We start from the raw sequence: 16440 nt of genomic DNA, 5'->3' as shown, positions 1-16440 counted from the left end.
AAGATTGACAGTCACTGATGTTTCTTGTACTGTGTTTCCTCACGAACCGCACGAGACACACTGAATTCCACAAATCACAATATACACGGATATAAACGGAACATACACAAATTTCACAACACGGACAAAAACGGATAAACGCACAAAATAAGCCGTGTAACGGCACACTCCCCCCCTGTGATGTCCAACATCGCAAACATTCTTACGGTACAAACAGCAGAACAGTCTCTGTAACTGGTCTCACATATGTAACGACACGGCCATTTTTTACGACACGTATTTCGATTTTACGCACTCGTCCGTCTTCACTCGGGAACACACGCTGTACGATACCCATCGGCCATTCATTTCTGGGAGAGTCTTGGTCTTTCAATAGTATGACGTCGCCTTCAGCAAGGTTGTTTCGAGGGTCTATCCATTTCCGTCTAGATTGCAACAACTGTAGATATTGGGAATGCCACTTTTTCCAGAATTGGTTAGCCAAGATCTGGACATATTTCCAATGAGATTTATACATGTCCTTAATATCGAAATGTTCAAAAGGTCCAACGTCCAATTCGGTCTTCTGTGTTAATAGAGTGTATGGAGATAACACAGAGGGTTGAGATGGGTCTGTTGATACAGGCACTATAGGTCGGCTGTTTATGATTGCTGCAACTTCCGCCATGAGGGTGTTCAATACGTCATGGGTAAGATTTTTCTTTGATTCCTTAAGGAACATAGAGTCCAATATGCGTCGGGTCATTCCAATCATCCTCTCCCACACTCCTCCCATATGGGAAGAATGGGGAGGGTTGAAGATCCAAGTACATCCATTGTTGGTAAGAAAATTTTTCATCGATAAACTTTCTACGTTGACTGCAGCGATCCCTAGAGCATCTGTGCTACCAACAAAATTTGTCCCTCTATCAGAACGGAATTCTGCTACTTTTCCCCGGATGGCTACAAATCTTCTCAAAGCATTGATAAAAGTAGGTGATGACATATCTTCTACTAGTTCAATATGCACGGCACGACATGTCAGACATGTGAATAAGATTCCCCAACGTTTACTGTTCACTGATCCGCCCCTTGTCTTACGCGTAGTAATCTCCCATGGTCCAAAGGCGTCAACGCCTACATAGGTAAATGGAGGGGATGGTCTTGTACGACATTCCGGAAGATTTCCCATCTTCTGATGTTCTAATTCACGTCTGAGTTTTCTGCAGATTACACACGAATGTATGATTGATGAAATCAATCTTTTCCCTCCAATTACCCAATATCCAGATGAACGAACAATTCCTTCCGTCAAATGTCTCCCCTGGTGTTTAATAGTTTCATGACATCGTTGAACAAGAAGGCGAGCTAGGTGGGTTTTCCCATGGATGATGATTGGACCATGTTCATTGGATAGAGCATCTCCAGTACGAACTCTTCCTCCTAGTCGTATGATTCCATCATGAAGGTAAGGATCCAGATATCGTAAACAGCTATCTTTGGGTACAGGTTTGTTACCAGCAAGATTTGAGATTTCAGCAGCAAATGTAGTATTCTGACATGATTTCACTAGGAATAGTTCGGTAGCACGGTTCATGTGCACAGTGTCCAAGGGAGGTAGGTTAAGCTTCTTCCTAACAGCTCTTCTAAGAACAGTAAAAGCTCTAACCATAGACGTCCAGGAGGAAAATTTCTCTATTTTCTTGTACACTTCAAAAGTTTTTATACACATTTTTTGCGAGATGACATTCACATTTTTGATTTCACTGTCATTATCTGGGTTGACAAGAGAATAGTCTTCTTTTTCTGTTTTGTCAATTTGTAAATAACTAGGTCCTTGAAACCACAGGCTTTGTGTTAATTCGTTTGCTAGGACTCCTCTGCTTCCGACATCTGCAGGATTGTCTTCGGTAGAAATATAATTCCATTGTTCTGGATCTGAATGTTGACGGATACGCTGGACACGATTGGCGACGTAAGTATGGAAACGCCTCGTTTGATTATGGATGTATCCAAGGACTATGCGACTATCTGTAAAAAATTTCACTTCATGAATGGTTGTGTCAATATTTTTTAACACAAATGATGCAATTTCTGTTGATAAAACTGCTGCACATAACTCTAGTCTGGGAATAGTGTTACTGTGTTGAGGTGATAATTTCGACTTTCCTGTTAATAGTCCATGGTAAGTTTGTCCTTTGTTGGAGATCACACGCAGGTAAGCTACTGCACAAACTGCTTTCTCTGATGCGTCTGAGAATACGTGCATCTCTGTACGAACACTATCTTTAAATGTAGTTGGAACAATGTTTCTCGAAATTTGTATGTTTGACAAATGATACAGGGAATTACACCAAGTTCTCCATCTGTTTGCAATTTTCAATGGAACAATGTCATCCCAACCAATAGGTAAGTTGATCACTTCCCGAAATATGAATCTGCCTTGCAAAATCACAGGTGCTATAAATCCAAGTGGATCATATAGGCTGTTCAAACATGAAAGAATATCTCTCTTTGTAGGTGAAAAGTCCTTGACTTTTGGTACGAATTGAAATGTAAACGTATCTGACTTTAAATTCCACGCGAGTCCCAGACTTCGCTGTAAAGGTATTTGATGAAAGTCTAAATTCACATCCCCTAAGTCTTTCGCCCTATCTTTTGGAGGAAGTTTATCCATGACTTGTGGACTGTTCGACGCAAATTTATGAAAGTTCAAGTTCCCTTCCTCTTTAAGTATAGTTTGCGTACTCTGTAAGATTTCCAATGCTTCGTCTTCTTCTGCATAAGATACGAGACCATCATCGACATAGAAATTTCGGTTTACAAATTCACATACTCTTGGGTCACAGTCTCTTCTCTCTTGAACACATCGTCTTAAACAATAGGTTGCTACTGCCGGAGATGGTGAATTACCAAAGAGATGAACACACATCCGGTATTCCGTTAGTGGTAGTGTGGGATCATTGTCTTGAAACCAAATAAAGCGAACAAAGTTCCTGTGATCTTCTCGAATTTTGAATGAATGGAACATTTGTTCAATGTCACCTGTCACTCCTATTTTCTCCTTTCTGAATCTTAACAGTACTCCATGAAGACTGTTAGTTAAATCTGGACCGCTTAACAAAATGGAGTTAAGGGATTGTCCTTGGAATGTTGCGGACGAATCAAAAACCATGCGTATTTGGTTTGGTTTTTTGGGGTTGTAAACTCCAAATATAGGAAGATACCAACACTCTTCTTCGTTTTTAAGTACTGGTGCTATTTCTGCATGTCCTTTGGAAAATACTTTCTCCATAAAAGAAATTGAATGTTCCATTTTCAAAGGGTTCTTCTTACAAGATGCTAAGAATGATAAAGTTCTCTTCATAACTAGTTCACGGTTGTTGGGAAGTCTTTTTCGATCTGTTTTAAATGGAAGAGGTGCGGTCCAGGACCCATTTTCATCTCTGTAACATTCACTATCCATGATCTTCATGAATTCTCTGTCATTCACTGATAGGCCAGGTTGATCATCATCGGGTGTTCTCACAAAGATATCAGAAGTTATGATTTCCTCGTTTGATGTATCATACAAATTATTTCTAACTTCTGACACTTTCATGTAGGCTGGACATGGTAGAAAGGTTGAACTTCTTCCTGATGGTAAGATATATGTTTTATTAGTCACAACATGTGGTATATGTGTCTTGTCAAGACAACATTCTCCTATGATTGTCCACCCTAATGACAACTTTTATGCAAAAGGAGTACCAGAAGGTCCAGTTTTCTGCGTCAACACGTGATGAGCATCTGGATGATCTCTTCCAATTAGTAAGAGAATTTCTGCATTTTCGTTTAATTCTGGTAAGTCGGTAGCTAAATCTGCTAGATGAGAATGAGCACGTGCTATGTTTGGTGTGGGAATTTCTTCTCTGCAGTTGGGAATGTCATCACATTCTATCACTGAATGTAAATAGACCGGACTTCCTTCTGAAATTGGTTCCACGGTAAAGTTTGATGCACATCTCCCACTAAGTGTCACAGAACCACTACACGATGACAATGTGTAAGTCACAGAGTCGGTAGGTATATCAAACATATTGAAGAAATCTGAGCGTGCAAGAGTTCTACTGCTCTGATCATCTATGATCGCGTACATAGATTTTTTGTCGGATGGATTATCTGTTGGATAAACATTAACAAGAATAGTTTTCGAGCATGATTTGCCTTCAAAGTTCATTCCACATACCACAGTACACTTTTTCTGCACATCAACTTTCGTTTGGTAAGTTGTCTCCTTATATTGGTCTTGACGACTGAATCGGTCATCATGAAGTGCAGTGTGATGATTTTCACTATCACAGTACTCACATTTCACGACTGTTCTGCAATCTCGAGCTAGGTGATTCCAGTCCAAGCATCGGAAACACAAACCCGAATTTTTAAGGATTGTTTTTCTTTCTGATAATGGTTTATAGCGAAATGTTTTACAGTCCTTAAGACTATGGTTAGCATTATGAATAGGACACCACTTTTGCCCTCTGTAGTCTAAATTTCTGTTGGGTTCCACTTCAGTTTTGCATGATAGAACTGTAGTATTTTTTGTTTTCCTGTACTGGTTTGGTGTAGGAGCACTCGAGGATGCTTCGTACTGAAATCCCGGATCATTACGGATCTTGCTCATTTCTTGTAAAAATTCAACAAAATATGAAAATGGTGGGTATGGAACACTCTTTTTGGTTTTATAGTTTGAGGCACGCATTGTCCACTTTTCTTGAATGTTGAACGGTAGTTTATTTACAATTGGGTTGATTCCGGACGATGAATCAAAGTATGACAACAATGCGGAATAGTTTGGATCTTCTTTGATAGCCTCAATTTCTGCTAAAATGTCCACTAACTCGTATAGTCGTTTACTGTCTCGATTGGTAATTCTGGGAAAATCTCTGAGTTTTGTTTTCAATGCAGATTCAACTAACTCCGGGCTTCCATAACGTTCTTGAAGTCTTGACCAAATTCTTTCAAGTCCTCTCTTTGGATATGTTGTATTTGCTGTTCTGATACTAGCTGCAAATTTGGAGGATTCAGGACCCAGGAATTTCACCAATAAATCCATCTCTTCAAATGGGGTAACTTGTAATTCTTCAGTAATGCTCTTGAAGCTAGTTTTCCATGTAGTGAATGTTTCTGGTTTATCGTTGAAATGTGAGAATCTTGAGAACAACAAATCTTTCTTGAGTAAAAATCTTGTAAGATCACTCACAACAGTTGGACTTTCAGGAGTTTTTACATTTTGACTTGATAATTCTCTCAATATAGATTTTTGAATAGTCGGAGTCTCTTTGTTGTTTGACTTTTCATGGTTAGTTTGTGAAAAAACACTTTCTGAATCACAGGTTGAAAAGGGATCAATGTCAAATTTGTCATCACTGTGATCATTGATATAACGAGCAGTGTACTGATTACGGTTAACTGGGGTATCAATGTGTTTTGGTATGATGGACCTCTGTTTACTATCTGTATCAAAATTCTGTAATGCTCGTACTTCTGCTTCCGCCACAGCAGCTTTACGCTCCTCTTCTAAAAATTGATGAGTGGCCTCTAGTTCTGCTTTTTTCCTTTCATTTTCAGCTTGACGTTTAGCTTCCATTTCTCTGAGGGATGCTTTCTGTTTTAAAAGAGATAGTTCTTTTTCACGGAACTGAACATTTGCACGTTGTGATTCTGCTTCCATGCGCTTCTTGAATAACATTGAACTAACACTAGATGACATAGTTCCTTGTGAACTCTTTGAGACACTTTCAGTGATTTCCATGCGAGAATCCCGGATTCTTTTTCTTAAATTCTGAATAATATCTTTTCCTTTGTCAAAGGTAGCCTTCTGGGAGTCCAACTCCTTTTGGCTTTCAGATGTATTGGTTCGAGTAAGGTATTCGAAAAACATTTTATTTTTTTTTTCATATCTTTTTCCCATGTCATCAAGATTGGAAGCCAGAGCACGTAGTGCTTTGATATCGTTACCAATGTTTTCAATTTCACTTGGAATATTTTCTATATCATTCCATATTTTGTCAATTTTTGCAGAATATTTCTGTACTTCATTTTCGTAAAGTTCTTTACCTTTGTTAGTAAGAGTTCTTACACGTTTTTCGTCTTCCGTACGTTCAGGTTCAGGTTCAGTTTGTTCAGCTGTCTGATTTTGGTCCTTTTCTTCGTGATCTCCGTCGACGACGGTTTCTTGTGGGTTCGATTTATCTGCTGACGCCATGTTGAAATATGGGAATGGATTATTACTGTAACGCTTCTACCATCGTTTTTTTATAGTTTTATTTAGACGATAGACAGTGGTAATAACTACAACAAAACAAAGACGAACATAATCACATATGACATGACGACATCAAATGTTTTCTTTCAAAGATAATAAAATAGTCAAAATTTATAGGCTTAGAATAGTCAGAATGTACAATTATGAATTTTCATTACTATTAAACTTGTTAAAGTTAGTTAACTTACTCCATTGTGGTCTAAAACATGAAAAAGATTGACAGTCACTGATGTTTCTTGTACTGTGTTTCCTCACGAACCGCACGAGACACACTGAATTCCACAAATCACAACACACGGATATAAACGGAACATACACAAATTTCACAACACGGACAAAAACGGATAAACGCACAAAATAAGCCGTGTAACGGCACATATATATATATATATATATATATATATATATATATATATATATATATATATATATATATATATAAAAGAAAAAAAGCAACACTAACTGCAAAACGTGCAGTTAGTGTTGCTTTTTTTTCTTTTAGTACCGGTATATTTTTACCGGACACTGAGTAAATACTTTTTTGATTTGCCTATATATATATATATATATATATATATATATATATATATATATATATATATATATATATATATATATATATATAATCAAAAAAGATATATAAAATGTATTTCCAGGTTTGTGTATGTTTTTAAGAAAACGAGATTCCATTGTTGATGCTTATAGCTGTCGCACTTTTGTCGAAGGATGTCCAAATACTACGTATCGAATTTATGAGGCCTTCAAACGTAAGTACACTGTAGTTGTAATTAGTTTAAGAAAAGCTAAGTGGATAGAATCATGCAAAATAAACATTAAGGTAGACAGATATACCCAAAACAATGTTTCCCACTTTCAAGAGAAGCGGGGTACAATATTTATTCAAGATTGTTTCAATAGTGGCTTCATTTAATGATGGCACTGTTGCTACACAAACACGACTGTAAGATATTTTTGTTATTCATTTAAAGCTGAACACTGCTCGTTATAGTGAGTGTAGTGTTTTTCCTTTCTTTGTTTTTTTTCTTATTATCCCCCCCCCCCCCCACTTTTTGTCGGCAGACTTTCTCAGAGATGGGTCAATAGATTTTCTTGAAATTTTTAGGACTGATAGAGAATAATAATATCTCGAGGGCTTTTCCTCATTTTTAAAAAATTCATCTCCGGTCGTCCGTTTCCTGTCCTGCGTCAAAAAACCTTGTTCCTTTAAGATCTCAAAATTGGCAAATATTTTGTCACCGGAAGCACTTCAAAAATTAGTTTTTTTCTTCATATTTTATTCATTTTACATAAGATGAAAATATCTGTATAAAATCGTACATTTGTCATCTATATAATGTTAAATTACAAAATAAATTTTACTTCCGGTGAAATATCTCAAATATCTCGATGTAGCTTACCTTTAACAAATTTGATGTCCGCGAGATTTTTGTCACTGTAAGTGATTGAGACACGAAGCTCTCATGATTGGTAGAAATTTGATTGGGGATGTGTTTAACGGGTTAAATTTTATCAACTGTCACTTCCGGTTCTTACCGGAAGGGTTCAAACAAATCATGTTTTTAACAAGTTTAACTGACTTTCTTGGGTCTGTCATCTAGCCTGATAAACAGTGATGTACGCTAAGCAAATGTACATGAAATACCAGCTTTTGTTTTTATTAATCACTTCCGTTTGTCCGTTTCTGGTCCCGAGAAAAAAGATATTGTTTCAAAGAAATTTTAGGTTTGGCAGAGACGTGAACAACCAAACTTTAAGGAAAGATTGACTTTATGATTGATTGGACAAATGGTTAACATTTTTGTTTAGTTTGGCGCTACTTCCGGTCGTCACAGAAAGTACTTCCAAAATTGGTTTCTTTTTCATTTTTTTTTACATGTAAGTAACGTCTGGATATATCATTCACAATAATTATCATATCCACTTTTTTTTTATGAGAGAAGCAATGTCTTACAGTTAAATCGGTACATGTATATCAAAACGGAAGACCTTTTGTTGCTTTTGCAACAAGAGTCTAGTTTTCTTGTTATATGTGCAAATTCTGTCTGCAAACAATGCATTTACCAATTTATTTGATGTTAGTATTTTCCTGGTTTAATAAAAGTTGCGTCAAATTTGATTATTTCATCGCGACGGAATAACATGGCGATGCAAGATGAAGTTCACACAGGTGAGACATCTACAGCGAAATACTTTAAACAATTTAGAGGTATGCGCATTATATAGGGGTTCGCCCAATTCCCCAGTGTTTAATATCTATTGCATTCAGTTTCGTTAAGGTTTAGGAATGAAAACTCTGCATGGAGAGGTACTAAATGCAAGTTGATATTAAACACTATTCTTCCATCACAATCATTATTTTAATACATGTAGCATTACTATGACTTCTGAGGTGGGAGGGTGGGAAAACCTTCCAACAGAATGCAATCATATTTAAATACATGTATCAGTACACATTCACTTCTTACATGTGCACACTCCCTAAATCTCTTCCAAGGATGTTGAACTTCTAATGATTCATATGTCACTCTACTTCCGCTATGATATTAACCAATGAGGATCTACCCATATCCTTCGTGTTCAAATTCTATTTGTATTCAGTTTCGTTAAGGTTTGGGAATGAAAACTCTGCACTACGATTATTCCCTTTAACAATTTTCCATTAAAGTAAGAAATTCATTAAATAAACCCATTTGACAACAACACATCTATTCCCAATGCTCAAAGTAAAAAACAATACCAAATGTATATCTCAATTTTATTACCATTACAATCATTGTAAATATTTGTCATTATTATTTAATCATACAATATAAAGTTACAATTAATTGATACTCAATAATCCCGTAGCAGTACATATCATTTTTAATAAATAATATTCTCAATATTATTAACAAGTCACAGTACCCCAAAATGCATCACAGGATTTATACATGCAACTTTTCTTTACTAACTCATACAATCTAGCACTCTTCACTCCATTGTCTAAAATGCATTTTCTTTAACCTGAATAGTCTGCCTTTTCTTTAAACTTCATCTTAACAACATCTGCCTGATACAAAGATTCTGCAAACTTTGATGCAACCACTCCAGAGTCTACAAGTGTTACCATTCTACAAAAATACTCCGCGCTAGACTTTCCAAATGATTTCCACATGATTCATAACTTGATCTACTCTCTCTACTGATCCTGACAATGTCGTCGTAATAGCACATCCTGATCTAAAACTATGCGGCGTTTCCCCTACATAAATTCTTAATGTTGACAAATAATATTTCATCCTCTCATAAACCACTGAATAGCCGATATTCTTATCCAAAACTCTGCAATATTCTGCAACTGTTCTGACCAAATATCCCGCTGATAAATCAACATTATGTGATTTTGCAAACCTAGCAAAATCTAATAAATCTTTCACTGGACAGACCACAAGATCAGGACATATTTTTAATGACAAATGAATTACTTTTACTTTAATCACCTCTAAGAGTTTTTCCAAAAGTATGTTTAAACACTAATCAAGACCCTCCTGAGCGACAACCAAGAAAAAATCACTAGCTAAATCATCAGTGAAAAACTGAAGTGTTAACCACGCCTGATCTCTAAACAAAACATATCTCTCCTTGACATGAAGATCATCACGTTTTAATTCCCAATCGATAAATAATGCTATTGCCCTAATGTTTGACAGAAATATTGGTTTTGCTTGTTTTGGAGAAGTGCTTTAGCCTGTTTTTCTTTGCTTAATTTTAAATACTCCTTATCTAAAGAAGATGCAGCAATATTTCCAGCATCCGAAACAATATCGCAATATCTTCCAAAACCCTGCTCATCAAATATTTAAATCAACTGCTGAATAATACACTCTACGATTCCTGAAACAAGGCATCTAGGGCAATTGCATTCAAAATTAGATTGAGAACCTAAAAATGGGCAACATAATTTATATACAATTGTTTTCCTTTTAAAATCTTTCCACACCAAAAATCGTCTAACATCATTTGGTGTGCATTTAGATAGTGATAATGAAAAATTTCCCAAGAAATTACGAAAAACTCCAAATAGACTACTAGTATTCTTCTTAAACCCAGGTGCTGTCAAAGCAATTTCATCCAACTGTAAAAGTCTACTGTCAATTGCTTCCCAATCAATATGTACATCTGAAATCCTTTACTACAATAGATATGGAATGGAATGTCAAATTTATATTTACATAAATGACACTCGGGAGTCGAATAAGGGCCATCTTAAACCAACTGAATCAAAAACGAAACCCTTTCTCAACACCTTTTTCTCCTTTCAACCCAAAGCAAACTCAACAAATTGAGTATGAATCTAGCTTCGGCCACCATATAGGAAGAAGATTCATCTTTGGAACAACGATATTACAGGCAACACTCTGCTCTTCAAGGAAATTCAATACATGTACAGGAGGTATCAAAGTAAAGGGTGGATACACATACAAGTTCTATGCTCCACTAACTGACATTATGACAAAACACATCCAAACCAGCTGGTGAAGGAGTACGACACTGTGTAAAATGCTTCAGAGGTTTACCATCTATTGATCTCATGACATAAGAATCCAACGACAGCAAGTCCACAAAATGAGGGCCAAAAATATGATTCAACAATTGACCAAGACTTGTCAATTAGCATAGTGTCAGCTGAGTTCAAAGAACGTGAGGGTGCATCTGAAAGATTCATAACCGAGGGAGCTAATTGTTAAAAAGTTAAATGTAAATCAGTGTTATGTTCAACAACAAACCCAAGTATACAATTAAGAGGTCCTGCTTACCCCCTGGTTCTTCCAGGACCCTATTACTGCCATGTTATTGGACAAAACGTCAACCCTAAAATTTTGTAAAACCTCTCTCAAGGACTGCAATGATTTAAGAACAGCATCGGCTTCCTTTTCATGAATTGGTCTACAATCATCATTTTCCCAGTAGTCCCCTACTATAGTCGCACCATTCTCTATTTTAACAGATGCACAAAACTTAAACCCGGATGCATTAGTTTACAACTCTGTTCTTTTATGGAACTCAGTTCTGCATTTAGAACATCTGGACCAATTATCCCAAAATCTCCAAATACGCAAGTTCTTCTTTCAATGAATCTGAGACTTTTGCACTTTTACTATTCCGATGACAGGCAGAAATAGCAGAATTAATTTTTATACAAAAAAGTTTTCAACCTGGAACAGCTAAACACATAGCAATACATTTCCCACAAAATCTGTGTATTGTCCTCAAATCAACTTCACTAATTGACAGAACTGACAAAGACATCAGACAGAGATCCGACAGAATCAACTGAATACCATCTGGATTATTATAGTGTTATGTTAAGTAGATGGAACTAATGAGCATTTACTTAAAGACAATGTATATCCTAACCTCGTCAGTAATTCTACCACGACATACACTAGTTTTCTTGTCTCAATAATAACTATTTCTTCATCCTGAACAATAAACCGATCATCAATGTATAAAGTATTCTGAACTGAAAGCTTCCTTAAATATGCTGTCAAACACATACCAATTGTCTGATATATAAACAGTGAAGCCTGCCATCCAAAAGGCAGAGTATTATAAACCATCAAATAACCACCAAACTAAATGCCAAAAAATGGATGAGATGATTCTGTCAACTTCACATGATCATAAGCATATTTTTCATCACAAGTTACCATTAACGAGTTTTTTGGCACAATTCTATGAATATGTTTTAAAAGTGTCCAACATAAAGGGTAAATTCTTTATCCAAAGATTTAAAAATCTCTCATCATGACTGAGCATTGGCTTCGAAAGCTCAACTGTCAGAGGCATGATCATTTTTGGAGGTTGACAACAACGCACCTTACCTAACAATCTGATTGAACCCGATGCAATTCTCTCGCATAACTCTCGTGCTATAAATTCAACATACTGTTAACAGCAATTAGCATTTTGATAATATTTTCTAGGTGGAATGTCAGTATGAAAATTCTCATTATAATGTCGAGAAAATTAATTAATATTTACACCATTTTTTAGCCATTGTAAAACATGAACACTTAAACTTTCCAAAAAGGGAAACATTCATGAAGTTGACCAGATACAAAATACTTGGGGTCACATGATGGTTAACATTTTATATCGTATTGTACACCGCCACCAAGAACATCCTCAGCTGAAGGGACATATTTGGCAAGAAAAGGAACTCCCCCCTTCAAGCGTTACGCATGCTGGCTGATCTCTGACCTGAACATTTACAGGGTAAAATCCACTAGCCATTTCACAATCAGGAACTTTGATAAACATATATTCCCATTGAAGGCTTTCTGTAGAAAACAACCAAATAAACGAGAACAAGCCAGCAATGGTACACTTAAAGGAAGAATCCCTATGCCTACAATCCACGTCCTAAACCCACTATGGCATCAGTGTCCCTTGAACTGTAGACAAAGAAATTCAATTAAATATCATTATAACAAACAAATACTCAAAGAAAATAATAATATCGAAAATATTATGACTTAATCCAGTTACATCAATCTTAGTAACTTAACTTTCCTTTTGCTACTTTCCTTTTCTTACAATTTTTAACCTGATGAGTAGTACTATTACAAAACATACATGCTCCCTTAGGACAAAAATCTTGACGGAATGTACCTGCTCTAGCAGATCAAAAACCTTGATTAACAAAATAACCTGGTCCACCAAACTACTAGGGATAACCAGGAAATACCCTGGTTCTGAAGGATACATCACAATAGGTGCCTGATATGGATACAAATTGTTTAAAGGGCTTATACATGTGTCATTTCTTCTAAACCCACTTTCACCCTCTTTCTTCCCATCTCTCTTCTACTTATTCTTAAATTCTTATTTCTCTTTCAAGCACTTTATAATAGCTTTTGATATTACATCTGCTGGTTTACCCCCCCCCCCCCCAAAAAAAAAACAAAAAAAAACAAAAAAAACAAAAACAAAAACAAAAACAAAAAGCAGATAAACATAGGCTTGAAATGTATAACTTGGTCTGGTACTGAGTCGCCTGTCTTGACAATTCCTCATATATTTCTGCCTCCTCATGAGATACCTTTCTTGCTGTTTTGGCAAGATCCCCAAGGGTGAAAACAATCAAATACATACTTGGATCCTATTGTAAACAAAGGGACCTCACCTTGCTCTTTAGATCATAACTGAATCTTTCGAAGATTTGTCCAAGGATTTTAACCGCTCCTCTAGTGATACATCCTGTATCTCATCTTCTTCTCCGCCTATCCTCCTCTTTAAAGTCTCTCTAACTGGCTATTGTGAACAAGTACCAGGGGTCTACAATTAAATATATAACATCCCTTTAAAGATTACCGACTACAGATTAAAAAGCAAAGTATATGTACCATTCCTATCCTAATATATTAACAAAATTTACATCCTGTAAATCCTGTCACTTCGGTTGACCAACTTCATAAGCAAATATTATAAATGAATGTAGAACCCATCTTGCCTCCATTTTACATTTTACTCTCTAATATATATATAATGGTATATATATATATATATATATATATATATATATATATATATATATATATATATATATATATATATATATATATATATATATTTATATATATATATATATATATATATATATATATATATATATATATATATATATATATATATATATCCAAATCACAAAAGTATTTTCTCAGTGTCCGGTAAAAATATAATAAAAGAAAAAAAGCAACACTAACTGCAAAACATAAGCGCTTTCATTGTTAAAAATCTTCAGACGTTTTACAGTCGTTATATATTTATATATAAATAACAGAAAGCCGATTCAAAACTCTACCGGTTTCATTATAATCTTCAGGAGTTTTGAACAATCACCATAGATACCATGGTGATTGTTCAATCTCCTGAAGATTATAATGAAACCGGTAGAGTTTTGAATCGGCTTTCTGTTATATATATATATATATATATATATATATATATATATATATATATATATATATATATATATATATATATATATATATATAACGACTGTAAAACGTCTGAAGATTTTTAACAATGAAAGCGCTTATGTTTTGCAGTTAGTGTTGCTTTTTTTCTTTTATTATAAATATATATATATATATATATATAGATATATATATTTATATAGATATATATATATATAGATATATATATATATATATATATATATATATATATTTATATATATATATATATATATATATATATATATATATATATATATATATATATATATAATCCAAAATGAGTGAAAGGTGATATCACACAGTATAAATAATCAAAAAAGAAAAAGAAAATGAACAGTTCCAAAGTTTCTATTCACTAGCGCTTTCTGGATTTACATCCTTTTTCAGGTGAATGTACATAAGTTATGAACTTCGCGGGGGTGTTAAGGAAGCATATGGATTCTGAGTTACATGTAATTTCGTGATATCACAAATCTTAGTTATTATGTACATATTCAATTATCTAAGCAACGAAACGTAGACCAAAAGCAAATAACAATACTGAAGTCAATTTTTTTTCAGAAATTAGTTTGTATTACGTAGATTTATACATTGATGACGTCATGACTAAAAGTTGAATGTCGTGTGAATTTGATCGGAAAGCATTGTAAACATATTCAAAACATAACTAATCTAAGAACTCTAATAAAATATTGTGGTGTGATTTATTGAGAATGGGACATAAGAATACTAGGATAGATGTTAGTTTCATCAATCATTCGCTAAAAGGTATGTAAATTTGCTTTTATTTCTCGGCCAGGCTTTCCTCTGCCGTTGTTTACGATATAAAAATCCGACTAGAACAACACTACCCCGCATATATTGAACTTTGAATTTTATATGTATCGTTAGTTCGATCAATGCTTAAAATGAAAAATGCTGCTAGAATCCCATGGTGTGTGTTGTTTTCATGCAACTTGTCGTTTTCCGTGCAAACTTTATAAAAGTTGGGAAGGTTTTACGAGAACTGGATGGATAACTATTGAATTAAGAAAAACATTGGATTCTAGCAGCAGTTTTGATTAAACTGAGATGTTTTGCCTTCATTTGGTTAATTTATTTTATTTTGTAAACCGTGGGGTAGTGTTGTTCTATCTCATTTTATGTTAAGGAATATACGTAAGCTATTTATAGTTGTCACGTGATAATGCACCAATGTGGCAGTAATGTACTACCCGATTTTTTTGCACTTACATCTATTTCAAAGGATAATACTTAGTTTTTGATCGTAATTCAATATTGTTATTTAATTTCACGATTTTGAATATAACAGTCAAATTAAGACGCTAAATTGCCCATATGCTTCCTTAACACCCCCGCGTTGTTTTCATTAGAAACGTTTACTATGACGTCATGATGTAACGAGAGTCTTTTCAGGGAAGGAATAAATCCATGACGTCATAATACAATATAAAACGTTAAAGTTCGGGAAAACTGAATTAGACACAATATGATCATAACGACATCAATAAATTTACAAATACAAAGACTGGCTAGAACAAAGATGATTATACAGATATTTAATGTTTGTTGAGTTTTGGGGAAAATAATTTAATAAAATAGTTCTCTTTCACAAGTCTCATGGCGGTTGAATCGGTTTTAAGTTTATAAAATGGGAATAATTTATAATCTCCCTTAGCACATCTGTCAAAATGTTCACTGCATGGGGTGTTTCTGGTACTGGGATCATTGATCTCTTGGCGATGGACGCGCATGCGGGCGGTAAGTTGTGTTCCGGTTCATAACTTATGTACATTCACCTGAAGAAGGATGTAAATCCAGAAAGCGCTAGTGAATAGAAACTTTGGAACTGTTCATTTTCTTTTTTGATTATATATATATATATATATATATATATATATATATATATATATATATATATATATATATATATATATATATATATATATATATATATATATTTTAAAACTAATAATACGATCATGTAATATACATGTAAAATGTCATAACATTATAATGTTATGTTGAGTTTTGGTCACGTGATATGAACACTGAGGGACGTGTTTCTCAGGGCTCCTATCGTTTTGACAATTTTTGGATGTTTACGCCAGTGATAAACCTCCTTTTTGA

At 34.7% G+C, this 16440-nt stretch overlaps 1 protein-coding gene across 1 annotated transcript; it reads right to left on the bottom strand.

Moving 5' to 3' along the window:
* Positions 1–202: 202 nt before the first annotated feature.
* On the bottom strand, positions 203–6587 carry LOC128185288 (uncharacterized). Its single transcript, XM_052854923.1, has 3 exons — positions 6475–6587; positions 3730–6312; positions 203–3615 (listed from the first exon to the last, which is right to left on the bottom strand). The coding sequence occupies exons 2-3, from the start codon at positions 6224–6226 to the stop codon at positions 203–205; spliced, it is 5910 nt and encodes a 1969-aa protein (XP_052710883.1). The 5' UTR covers positions 6227–6312; positions 6475–6587.
* Between the last annotated feature and the right edge of the window lie 9853 nt (positions 6588–16440).

This window comes from Crassostrea angulata, chromosome 5 (genome assembly GCF_025612915.1).
Source record: "Crassostrea angulata isolate pt1a10 chromosome 5, ASM2561291v2, whole genome shotgun sequence".
NCBI lineage: Eukaryota > Metazoa > Mollusca > Bivalvia > Ostreida > Ostreidae > Magallana > Magallana angulata.
The sequence above is the reverse complement of the archived record's forward strand: the minus strand, read 5'-3'. Positions and strand labels throughout refer to the sequence as shown.

Coding starts and splice junctions, on each gene's coding strand:
- LOC128185288 (XM_052854923.1), bottom strand. CDS start 6,226: ATGGCGTCAGCAGATAAATCGAACCCACAAGAAACCGTCGTCGACGGA. Junction 3,616..3,729: donor GCAGAAAACTGGACCTTCTG/GTACTCCTTTTG, acceptor TCTTACCATCAG/GAAGAAGTTCAACCTTTCTA.